At 42.0% G+C, this 10,801-nt stretch overlaps 1 protein-coding gene across 1 annotated transcript; it reads left to right on the forward strand.

The window, feature by feature from the left end:
- Nucleotides 1-55: 55 nt before the first annotated feature.
- LOC115370467 (putative nuclease HARBI1) lies at nt 56-1,153 on the forward strand. Its single transcript, XM_030067493.1, has 5 exons — nt 56-145; nt 187-253; nt 344-459; nt 631-742; nt 835-1,153. The coding sequence occupies exons 1-5, from the start codon at nt 56-58 to the stop codon at nt 912-914; spliced, it is 465 nt and encodes a 154-aa protein (XP_029923353.1). The 3' UTR covers nt 915-1,153.
- Nucleotides 1,154-10,801: the final 9,648 nt, after the last annotated feature.

Here is a 10,801-nt window from a genome sequence, read left to right on the forward strand (position 1 = left end):
ATTTCACACCGCAAGGAGCCATGCCTTAACAGTGCCACAAATTGTGTGTACCGTTATGAGATTCTGTGCAAGTGGTATGTTCCTGTACACAGTTGGCGATGCAGAGAATCTCAGCAAAGCCACTGTGTGCAGGACAATCCGCAAAGTATACCTTGCCCTCAAGACTCTTGCGCCGGTATTGCGCAGGTATTCATCAAGTTCCCAGGACACAAGGAACTAAAATATAAAAAGGAGGACTTCTACGAATTTGGCGGTAACATGAATTTAAGTCAAGATAGAATAATAGGCCTACTTATGTGTAACTTTTGAGCAGTAAATTAAACTATTTGATTTATTTTTGCAGGATTCCCAAATGTAATTGGTGCTCTTGCCTGTTGCCACATGAAAATCAAAAAGCCCTCAGGTGACCATGAGGGGGACTTTGTGAATCGGAAGTGGTACCACAGCATCAATGTTCAAGTAAGAATGACTCATCGTTAATATAAAATATATGCCTTAATTGCGTAGGCTACATTAAGGGTGCGTTCGGATATAGGCCTATAGTACTGAGCGCATTGGCCAATAAGCCATTCAGTGAGTGCTCACTGTGCACCCCGTCCCTAATTAACATATCTTAATTTACCGTTTCAGATGATCTATGATGCTGATTTGATACTCACTAAAGTTGTGGCACTGTGGCCAGGTTCGGCACATGACGCCAGGATATTTAGATCCTGCTCGCTGGCCCAGAGGCTCGAACTAGGTAGTCACACCGATTTGTTCATCTAGATAGTTTCCAACAATTTACCCTGCTATGTATTAATGCAGCCCTATCTATTGCATTTTTGTTCTCAGGTGAATTCCCTGGCCTGCTCCTTGGGGACAAGGGGTATCCATGTGAACCCTATCTCCTGACCCCGTTCCCAGAGCCCTAGACCCCTGTTGAAAAGCACTACAACTATGCCCATGCCCGCACCAGGGCAAGAATCGAAATGGCGTTTGGGGTCCTGAAGGCCCGATTTCAGTGCCTACACCACCTCAGGGTCAAACCGGACAGAGCATGCGACAGTGATGCATAACATCACATGCATCAGGAAGGAAAGGGCTCCCACAGTGGAAGTGATGCAGGAGTGGGATGACATCCCACACCGATACCCAGACAACCCTCAGGGGACTGTAGTCAGGGACACAATTTTTTTGCATAATGTTCTTTTTTTTTTCCTTATTTTTTTTATAAGGTTTTTAAAATTAATAACTAAATAAAACCAATGAAAAATGTACAACTAATTGGTCCCAGACTATTTTTGTGGAAGAATAACTATATCGAGCCTACTGTACATTAATGAAAGAGATGACATGCATTTCCAAAAAAATGTATTCAGTCAGCTGTTGAGAGAGGGGAAAATATGATTACTACAGTGTGTTTTTATCATGCTTACAGTTTGCATTGAAATGATGACCATACTTGTTTTTCCAGCACTTGAATTTCCAAGTCCATCTTCCTCATTCTCTTCTCTTCCCTTTGGATGTCCAATTCCAGCATCCTTTTCTCTCTTGTGATCTGCAGTTCTGCCAACTCTTTTTTTTTTATCTTTAACTTTAGCTCTTTGTCTGCTAACTCTATTTGTTTTCAGAGATGTGTGGCACAAAGTGTTCTCACAGTCTCTGAAGTCTGTTAAACACATATAAATTAGCACAGCAGCAGGAATTGTGCAGTGGGGACAAATGACCTTCAGTTAATACTCATTGCTAGCCTGGGTCCCAGCAGGCTGACTGTGGTCAGCTTGTTCCTGTTGGGAAATTAGATTTTCTATGACAACCACATCACTGATGTCTTAGTCAAGATGGTCTAAAAAAGTAGGCCTATTTATTGTACAGGTGATTGACAGGTGATACCTCCATCACCGACACAGTCTCCTTGTCTCCATCTGCCTCAACATCACCTTCGAGGCCCTCCACCTGCACCTCTAATAGAACAGTGGAATTTTTAGTGTATTGACCTATAGTGGTGACAGTGGCGGCAGAGTCTGTAGATGTCTCCCCCTGGATCCCATCCACAACAGGCCTGCCTTTATTTAAGGCCAGGGCCAAGTCTTCTGCAGGTGTGCAGTCCTGTGTCGGAGGGCCACCGCCCGTGCCACACACATATGTTTTCTTCTTAATTGCTAAAACCAGTAAGCACATGAAAATGTGAGCAGGCACAATGTGATTCATCCACCTTCATTTGTACATTGTATTCAATGTAATGAAGCTCTTACCATTCTGCAAGATGTTTTAGTATTTTATCTTGCAATGCTGCCAGGTGCGAATGGTGCCTGTGCTGCTGGCACTTTATGGACATGAATAAGAAATGAATTATTTAACAAATGAAACTAGAACGCATTACAGCAATGTTTCTCAAAGCAGATTCCAGGGACTCTGTGGGTTCCTTTAGGGGGGTCTAAACTGATCCTTACAAGTCTTTAACTCTGACAGTGTACAAATGGAACCAAATGGACCCATTTTGTACATTGTCCGAGTTAAGGGGAGACCTTGAAATGCAAATATTTGAGAAACACTGCATTACAGCCATGTAGGTTGTAGGGGGAGGCAATGTGCCTTCCTCTCAGTCTCTCATAATTATAGAAGAACACATTTAATTTGGATTGCCATGCAATCGTGACATTGCACGGCACTGCAGATAGATAGAGTGATTGATAGAGCGCATATAATAGGCCTATAGCATTGGAGATTAGTAGGTTGACAACTGCTTAGCTTATATATTTATGGACTAAATAATAATAATATAAATAATATATATATATTTTTGGACGACTTACGCATTAAGTTTGTCGGCAACACTTTGCCACGCTTTCTCCCTTGCTTTATTTATAACGCTTGCATTTCCTTTACAATTTATAACCTCCTTTACTTCCTCATATGCTTGCATTAACCTCTGAGTCTCGTCCAGACTGAATGACGCAGTGTTCTGCATCGCTTCCATGATTGGTCACGTTCAAGGAATCTACGATCGACCGGCATGGTCTTTTGAAGGGAGGCGTGATCGCACACCAGCCTGGCTTTCACAATCCGGACTTGCTAAAGTCGCTCCTTCTCAGCCTGACTTGGCTTTAGTGGAACGGAATAAGCCAGGCTGTGGGGGGCAGGCTTTAGCAAACCTAGATTTGGCTTATATCATGGCTTATTTAATCCACCCTTCGTGAAATAGACCCCTGGGGCCTGTTGCACAAAAATAGGATTAAGATATCCGGGATAAGTGATTGAGCTGAGCTCAACAAATCCAAAACACGAGCGACCAGGCTTAATTGGATGCACAAAGACCAAGCCAGGATAAGTAGACAGTGGGTCTGTCTCAATCGAAGGGCTAGATGACTACTAGGTCGCAGCCTACGGTGCCCATGTATGAGGCGTCCAACGTAGGTGCTGATATCAAGTTTACCGGATGACGTAGGAATCCTGCGGAGGATTCCTACGTCATTATTATCGAGGCCTCCCGAAGTGCATTCGAGTGATGCAGCGTAAAATGCCAAAGCAGGTTTCAGAGGTGTGTCAGTGAACACCTGTGCGTGAAACAAAACGATAAGCAGCTTCAACGTTCTCAAGATGGACAACACTGATTCTGTAGTTTTATGTATTTTATTTTATTTTGTCTTCGTGAAGATGCAGAAAATTAAGATAATTGTTACACCTCACAAATTGCAACAGACTATCCCAATTAAAGTAATTGTACACACGGCTACATTGTAATGTACCTGATGCGCTGATGGTTGCTATGGAAACATCATGCAAAATGCCTATCTAACTCATCTAACTAAACTTGCATTTACAGGCGTTGTTCGGATACAGTTAACAGCTAAACCAAATCTATGGTGGGGCTTTTTACCACGGATCTTTTGTAGCACAGAGGAGATACGTTGCTCAAACACTCGGTATGTAGTATTATGAGTTGTATAACATAATAAATTATCTTGAAGGAGTAGATGTTTACTAGTAAGCTTGACTCCAATAATTTAACAATATGTTAAATTATTATTTGTTTTAAAAATGTAAATTACTTATCAAACAGACCTAACAATTCAGCTACCAATGAATGAGCAGTAGTATGCCTGTGATAACACAGATTGAAAAATAAGCCGAAGTGATACTTCTTCTATGAATAGACAAGCTAAGCCAGTGTGCTGCTGTTAGCCAGTGAAAATAGAGCGGAGTGGCAACTCTTCGATTTGTTACACAATCTATGTCAGTGCGCTGCTGTAGCTGGAGAATTTCTCTGAGAGTTTGCTCGTGCGGTGCCGTGCCGACACTGCCGGTGCAGTTGTTATTATGTCAAATTCCGCGTTAAAAATAGATTCTGTTTTATTTGGCTTATTCCGCGATTCCGTGATCGATAAGTCGTGATCAATGAGGTTGTGATGATGAGATTTTGTATTGGCAGGTGAATTCTCTGTTGTGTTGTTGGGGGACAGGGGGTATGCCTGCCAGCCTTTTCTCCTGACACCACAGACCCCCAGGGAGCACAGCAGGCCTACAATCATGCCCATGCCAGGATATGGGCCAGGATTGAAATGACCTTTGACCTCCTGAAGGCATGCTTTCACTGTCTTCAGGACTTAAGGGTCAGTCCTTTGAGGGCATGTGACATCACTGTGGCCTGTGCTGTCCTCCACAATGTGACCTGCCTGATGAAGGAGAGGGCCTCTTATGTCATTTGTGCTGTATACTGTGTGTATACAAACTTGCTACTGCATCCATTCATGTGTCTGTTCATTTGTTGTGTATGGATTTGTCCTGCATTTATTTCAGTGTGCAGACATGCAGGGTGTATTATACACAGACCTTTGAATGTGTTTTCAGTTTTGAAAGGAGCTGATGGTTTACCTGCTTTGATTTATCCTTATTCAATAAAGGAACAGCATGTTACTCTTTGATGTGTATTTATATTTATATGGGATGTGTATTTTATAGTCTATGGGAAACTAAATCATCTAATGATTGCAACATCATCTAAAATCATCATTTATCTACAATGATTGAAATTAATGATCACACATGTTTAAATAATGACAGTGGGTCTAGTTTCGACACCTTCCTAAAATAATCGCCTAAGTTATTTTTTGTCAAAAAATATTATTATTATTATTATTATTATTGCCTAAATCATCTCCTCTTGATGCTGGCCACCTCTGGTAAAATTGCCAGCATCCTCACTTGAACAGATCATGCCATTCTACCCCTGAAGTATAACTGCCTAAATCAAGTGTGTCAAAACTGTGACTTAGGTAGTTTTATTTTGCCTAAGTCAAAAGGCAGTTTTACGTTATTTAGGCTATTTTAGGCTATTTTAAGAGTTTCAAGATGGCAGCGGTATCAAGAAGAAAAAATTTTCCCCGCCAATTTGAATGATCCAGGGCTCATCCTTAATTGGTAAGTGATGAGGTTTAGTATAACATTGACATATAACATATTACAATTGCCTAAGTCAGCAAAGGCATGTTCAGAAATTTGCCTAAGTCATTTATTTCTGCCATGTTACATAATTGACTGACATTGTTTTTAGTATGTCAGCAGTCATCTTTGTTTACGACCTTTTTAAGTGAAATTATCAATAAATTTCATACAGTTAATTTTTGGTGAATTTTTTTTGTGTGTGTGTGTGTCTCCTGAAAAACCTGAAAAAATGACTTAGGCTATTATTTTAGGAAGGTGTCGATGTGATAACAATGTGTAGTGGGCAGTGGAATAACTATTAGTTTCCTTTTGTGGTGACTGCTGACTGAGATAAGGGATGAGATTAAATAGCTCCTGGAACTTAGCCTGGTCTGGAGCAGGCTAGCTCCACAGAATAAATCTCCATGGTAACTTACACTATATTACCAAAAGTATTCGCTCACCTGCCTTTACTCATACTATGAACTGAAGTGCCATCCCATTCCTAACCCATAGAGTTCAATATGATGTCGGTCCACCTTTTGCAGCTATTACAGCTTCAACTCTTCTGGGAAGACTGTCCACAAGGTTGAGGAGAGTGTTTATAGGAATTTTTGACCATTCTTCCAAAAGCGCATTGGTGAGGTCACACACTGATGTTGGTCGAGAAGGCCTGGCTCTCAGTCTCCGCTCTAATTCATCCCAAAGGTGTTCTATCGGGTTCAGGTCAGGACTCTGTGCAGGCCAGTCAAGTTCATCCACACCAGACTCTGTCATCCATGTCTTTATGGACCTTGCTTTGTGCACTGGTGCACAGTCATGTTGGAAGAGGAAGGGGCCCACTCCAAACTGTTCCCACAAGGTTGGGAGCATGGAATTGTCCAAAATGTTTTGGTATCCTGAAGCATTCAAAGTTCCTTTCACTGGAACTAAGGGGCCAAGCCCAGCTCCTGAAAAACAACCCCACACCATAATTCCTCCTCCACCAAATTTCACAGTCGGCACAATGCAGTCTGAAATGTACCGTTCTCCTGGCAACCTCCAAACCCAGACTCGTCCATCAGATTGCCAGATGGAAAAGCGTGATTCATCACTCCAGAGAACGCGTCTCCACTGCTCTAGAGGCCAGTGGTGGCGTGCTTTACACCATTGCATCCGACGCTTTGCATTGCACTTGGTGATGTGTGGCTTGGCTGCAGCTGCTCGGCCATGGAAACCCATTCCATGAAGCTCTCTGCGTACTGTACTTGGGCTAATCTGAAGGTCACATGAAGTTTGTAGCTCTGTAGCAATTGACTGTGCAGAAAGTCGGCGACCTCTTTGCACTATGCGCTTCAGCATCCGCTGACCCCTCTCCGTCACTTTACGTGGCCTACCACTTCATGGCTGAGTTGCTGTTGTTCCCAAACGCTTCCATTTTGTTATAATAGAGCTGACAGTTGACTGTGGAATATTTAGGAGCGAGGAAATTTCACGACTGGATTTGTTGCACAGGTGGCATCCTATGACAGTTCCACGCTGGAATTCACTGAGCTCCTGAGAGCGGCCCATTCTTTCACAAATGTCTTGTTTCACAGTCTGCATGCCTGAGTGCTTGATTTTATACACCTGTGGCCAGGCCAAGTGATTAGGACACCTGATTCTGATCATTTGAATGGGTGAGCGAATACTTTTGGTAATATAGTGTATGTCATAACATATCCCACTATCCACTATCCCACTTTTGTGCAACAGGCCCCAGGCCCGTATCATTTTCTGTTATAGACTGACCCCGGCCCCCCATCACAGAAAGGAAAGTTGATGTGGCTCCCACTGAAAAAAGTTTGGGGTACCCCTGCTTAAGGGGAATGATAAATCATTGCAATCCAGTTCACAAAAGTGTGTCCAAATCCAAACCTCCTCAGAGTTTCTAATAAGTTTTAATATTTTATTTTGATACTGTTGTTTGTATTTTGTATTTTGCAACAAGATGCACTTTGATGCATCTTCCTTCCACACTGCAGAGAGGTTGCAACATAATGGACTCTTCACTCTTCTCTTGGTGTTTACTGAGTAACAAAGGACAAAATTTAAAAAAGAGACAAAAATCCTGACGGTGCTTTTTAAATGTGTTTCTTAGGGCCGACGTTTACCCCGATCACACCAGCAAACTCTCAGCACAAAGTCAGCCTTTATGTCACGCATTTACTGGTTAAATGTATTGATAAAACGTGGTAATAAAACACATTACAAAATCGGAGTCTTACCACATGTTGGACGGAGCTTAATTAACATGAGGTGCTTTCACACTCCCAGAATCACACCTGTGACCTTCGCCTTGCAGGGCAGATTTGAGACCCACTGAGCTGGTGAAGTTTTTATTTCCCAAAAATTTTATTTAATTTAACAATGGATTACTGTTTTTTTTTTTTTTTTATATATAATTCCACTTAAAACACCACACCAGTAATTTTGAATATTTTGACCATTTACTACAGCTTTACATTTCAACAAACTGTTTTTGCAAATCATACAGGATTATTAAAGATTTCAACACTTTTAATTAAAATGCTTTGATTTTCAGATTGTGTGAATAAATGGAAACCAGAAAAATGGTATCAGAGTTCTACAATACGACTGCTTGATTTAAAAAAAAAAAAAGATTAGCAGAAACATTTTGTAGATATTATGCTAAACCTGCAGCATCACTGGCAGAGGCCTTTAAATTCTTGGTTGTTGTGGAAGCCAGGCGGCCTGTCTGGACGGGAGAAGAGCTCCTTGGAGATCCTGAGGGCTGCTGCCTCCTCTCCAGCTCAGGGTTCTGTGCTCGCTTCTGCCCCCTGCTGACCTGCAGAGACATGGCAGCAACCAGCTTTACATGACTGTAACACACCTCTCTTCTAGAGTATATATATATATATATATATATATATAAGGTAATCCACACACTGCTTTCTGACACGGGGCAGGAGATCACGGAACCATGCCAGATACGTGAACGAGCTGTAGACTTCTACAAGGAGCTCTACAAGAGCGAGCTCAAGGAGGAGCAGGAGCTCATTGAGGAGTTCTGCAATGGACTACCTCAGGTCTCAGCAGAGACCAACGCACAGCTCGCAGCCCCGCTTCAGATGCAGGAGCTTCAGGCTGCACTGCAGGGCATGCAAGGCCAACGGGGCACTGGCATCGACGGGCTCACCACAGAGTTCTACAGAGCCTTTTAGGACATCGTAGGACAAGATGTCCTAGATGTTTTTAATGAGTGTCTGGCCTCTGGTTCCATGCCAGTGTCCTGCAGGAGAGCAGTGCTCACCCTGCTGCCAAAAAAGGGGAACCTGCAGGACATCAAGAACTGGTGCCCCGTGTCATTGCTCTGTGTGGATTACAAGATTCTGTCCAAGGTCTTAGCCTCCAGGCTAGGGAGAGCTATGGAGGAGGTCATCCACCGGGATCAGACATACTGTGTGCCTGGCAGGTCAATGGTGGATAATATCCACCTAATTCGGGATGTTTTGGATGTCTCTGGTTCATTGGGGTTAGATACTGGTCTGATTTCCCTGGACCAGGAAAAACCTTTTGACCGCGTTGAATACAACTTCGTCTGGAAAGTAATGGAGAAGTTTGGGTTCAGCACTGGCTTTATAGCTAAGATCAAGGTGTTGTACAGTGAAGTTGAGAGTGTGTTGAAGTGCACTCTCCCTGGAACCTCTCCTCAACAAGATACCCTCCAGTTTACAAGGTTTGTTTTTACCTGGCTTTAGTGGAAACATGGTTTTATCAGCTTATGCAGATGATGTCATTGTTTTTATTAAGAATCAGAGTGATGCAGACCTTTTAACTAACATTGTGAGTGATTTTAGTGCAGCATCAGCAGCAAGGGTAAACTGGCAAAAGAGTGAAGTCCTTGCTGTTGGTGAATGGCATGGTGGTCTCCCACTTTTCTCTCAAAACCTTAAATGGATGAAAGACGGTCTCAAGTACCTTGGTATATACTTCGGAAAGAAAAATGTGGTGGAGAAAAACTGGGAAACTGTCACAAAAAAAATAGAAGGAAGACTCTTCAAATGGAAATGGCTGCTCCCTCAAATGTCCATGAGGGGCAGAGTCCTGGTTTTAAACAACTTGGTAGCATCCCAGCTGTGGCACTGGTTAACCTGTGTAGACCCTCCCTCAAATTTACTAGCGAATATTCAAAGAAAAATTGTTGATTTTTTTTGGGACGGTCTACACTGGGTGCCACAGGGGGTGCTGTTTTTAACCAGAGAGGAGGGGCGACAGGGCCTCATCCACCTGGCCAGCCAGACTGTGACTTTTAGACTCCAGTTCATACAGAAATATCTGATAGGTCCAGCAGATCTGATGTGGAGAGATGTGGCCAGCTGCATCTTTAGGCATGCCAACAACTTGAGGTTGGCGAAAGCTTTCAAGCAACATTTTTTATGAATTATCTTATTTTTACCTGAATGATTTGTGCACAGAAGCACTTTATTTAAAATCAATGTCTTGAAATGAGAAAGATGTAAATAAAGTCTTTTGTAAAAATAAAAAAAATCTCTCTCTCTCTCTCTCTCTCTCTCTCTCTCTCTCTCTCTCTCTCTCTCAGCCCCTCTGGTTGAAGCAGATGACCAGGTTCTGCTCGATGTTGTTGGCCTGTTAAACGGGTTTTTCCTTGGCACTGGTACCCGGTGCTGCTCTAGGGGGGGATTTTTGGTTCATGGGATTGGCCAAAATCTGTTGGCTCTCAGTAAAGTGCCTTGAGATAACTTCTGTTATGATATGATGCAAAACAAACTGAATTGAATTGAACTGGATTGGATTGGATTGGATTGGATCAGATCGGATTGAATGGATCCCAAAAGTTCCTGTCAAGGACTGGAAATACGGTGTGGAACAGCAGTGAACTGGCTCTCATCAACCCTCAGCAGCCAGCCAGTATTTTTAGCAGTACCTCTTGACCAGTGCAAAAAAATGGTTTGATATTTTGTACTTAAAAAACTGACTAAACTAAAACAAAAATATGTAAAGACTGTCTTTAGTTTTAGTCTTTGTCATTTTGGTCAAATGTATCAGCTTATTAGCAATTTATTATTTAGACTGGGGCATTTACATGACTGTGAATAAACTGCTTTCATAAAGTGTTGCATACCTATTCTGAATTTCTTGAATGTAGACCCTAGACCCTGACAAACATCCACATCTTATGATAAAAAAACCCCTAAAACTTATACTGAAACTAATAAAAACTAAACTAAAAGTAAAGATATTTAAACAATAGAAACTAAACTGAAATGAGCAAACCCACTCTGGAAAACAAACTGAACTGAAAACAAAAAAAAAAATAAAAATGACATGAAAAATAAAAACTAATGAAAAATCCAAACTATAGGCTAATAACTCCAGTGTGTCACTGATTGTG

The sequence above is a fragment of the Myripristis murdjan genome, chromosome 13 (genome assembly GCF_902150065.1).
Source record: "Myripristis murdjan chromosome 13, fMyrMur1.1, whole genome shotgun sequence".
Taxonomy (NCBI): Eukaryota; Metazoa; Chordata; class Actinopteri; order Holocentriformes; family Holocentridae; genus Myripristis; species Myripristis murdjan.

Coding starts and splice junctions, on each gene's coding strand:
- LOC115370467 (XM_030067493.1), top strand. CDS start 56: ATGAGATTCTGTGCAAGTGGTATGTTCCTGTACACAGTTGGCGATGCA. Junction 146..186: donor TGTGCAGGACAATCCGCAAA/GTATACCTTGCC, acceptor GGTATTGCGCAG/GTATTCATCAAGTTCCCAGG. Junction 743..834: donor GGCCCAGAGGCTCGAACTAG/GTAGTCACACCG, acceptor TTTTGTTCTCAG/GTGAATTCCCTGGCCTGCTC.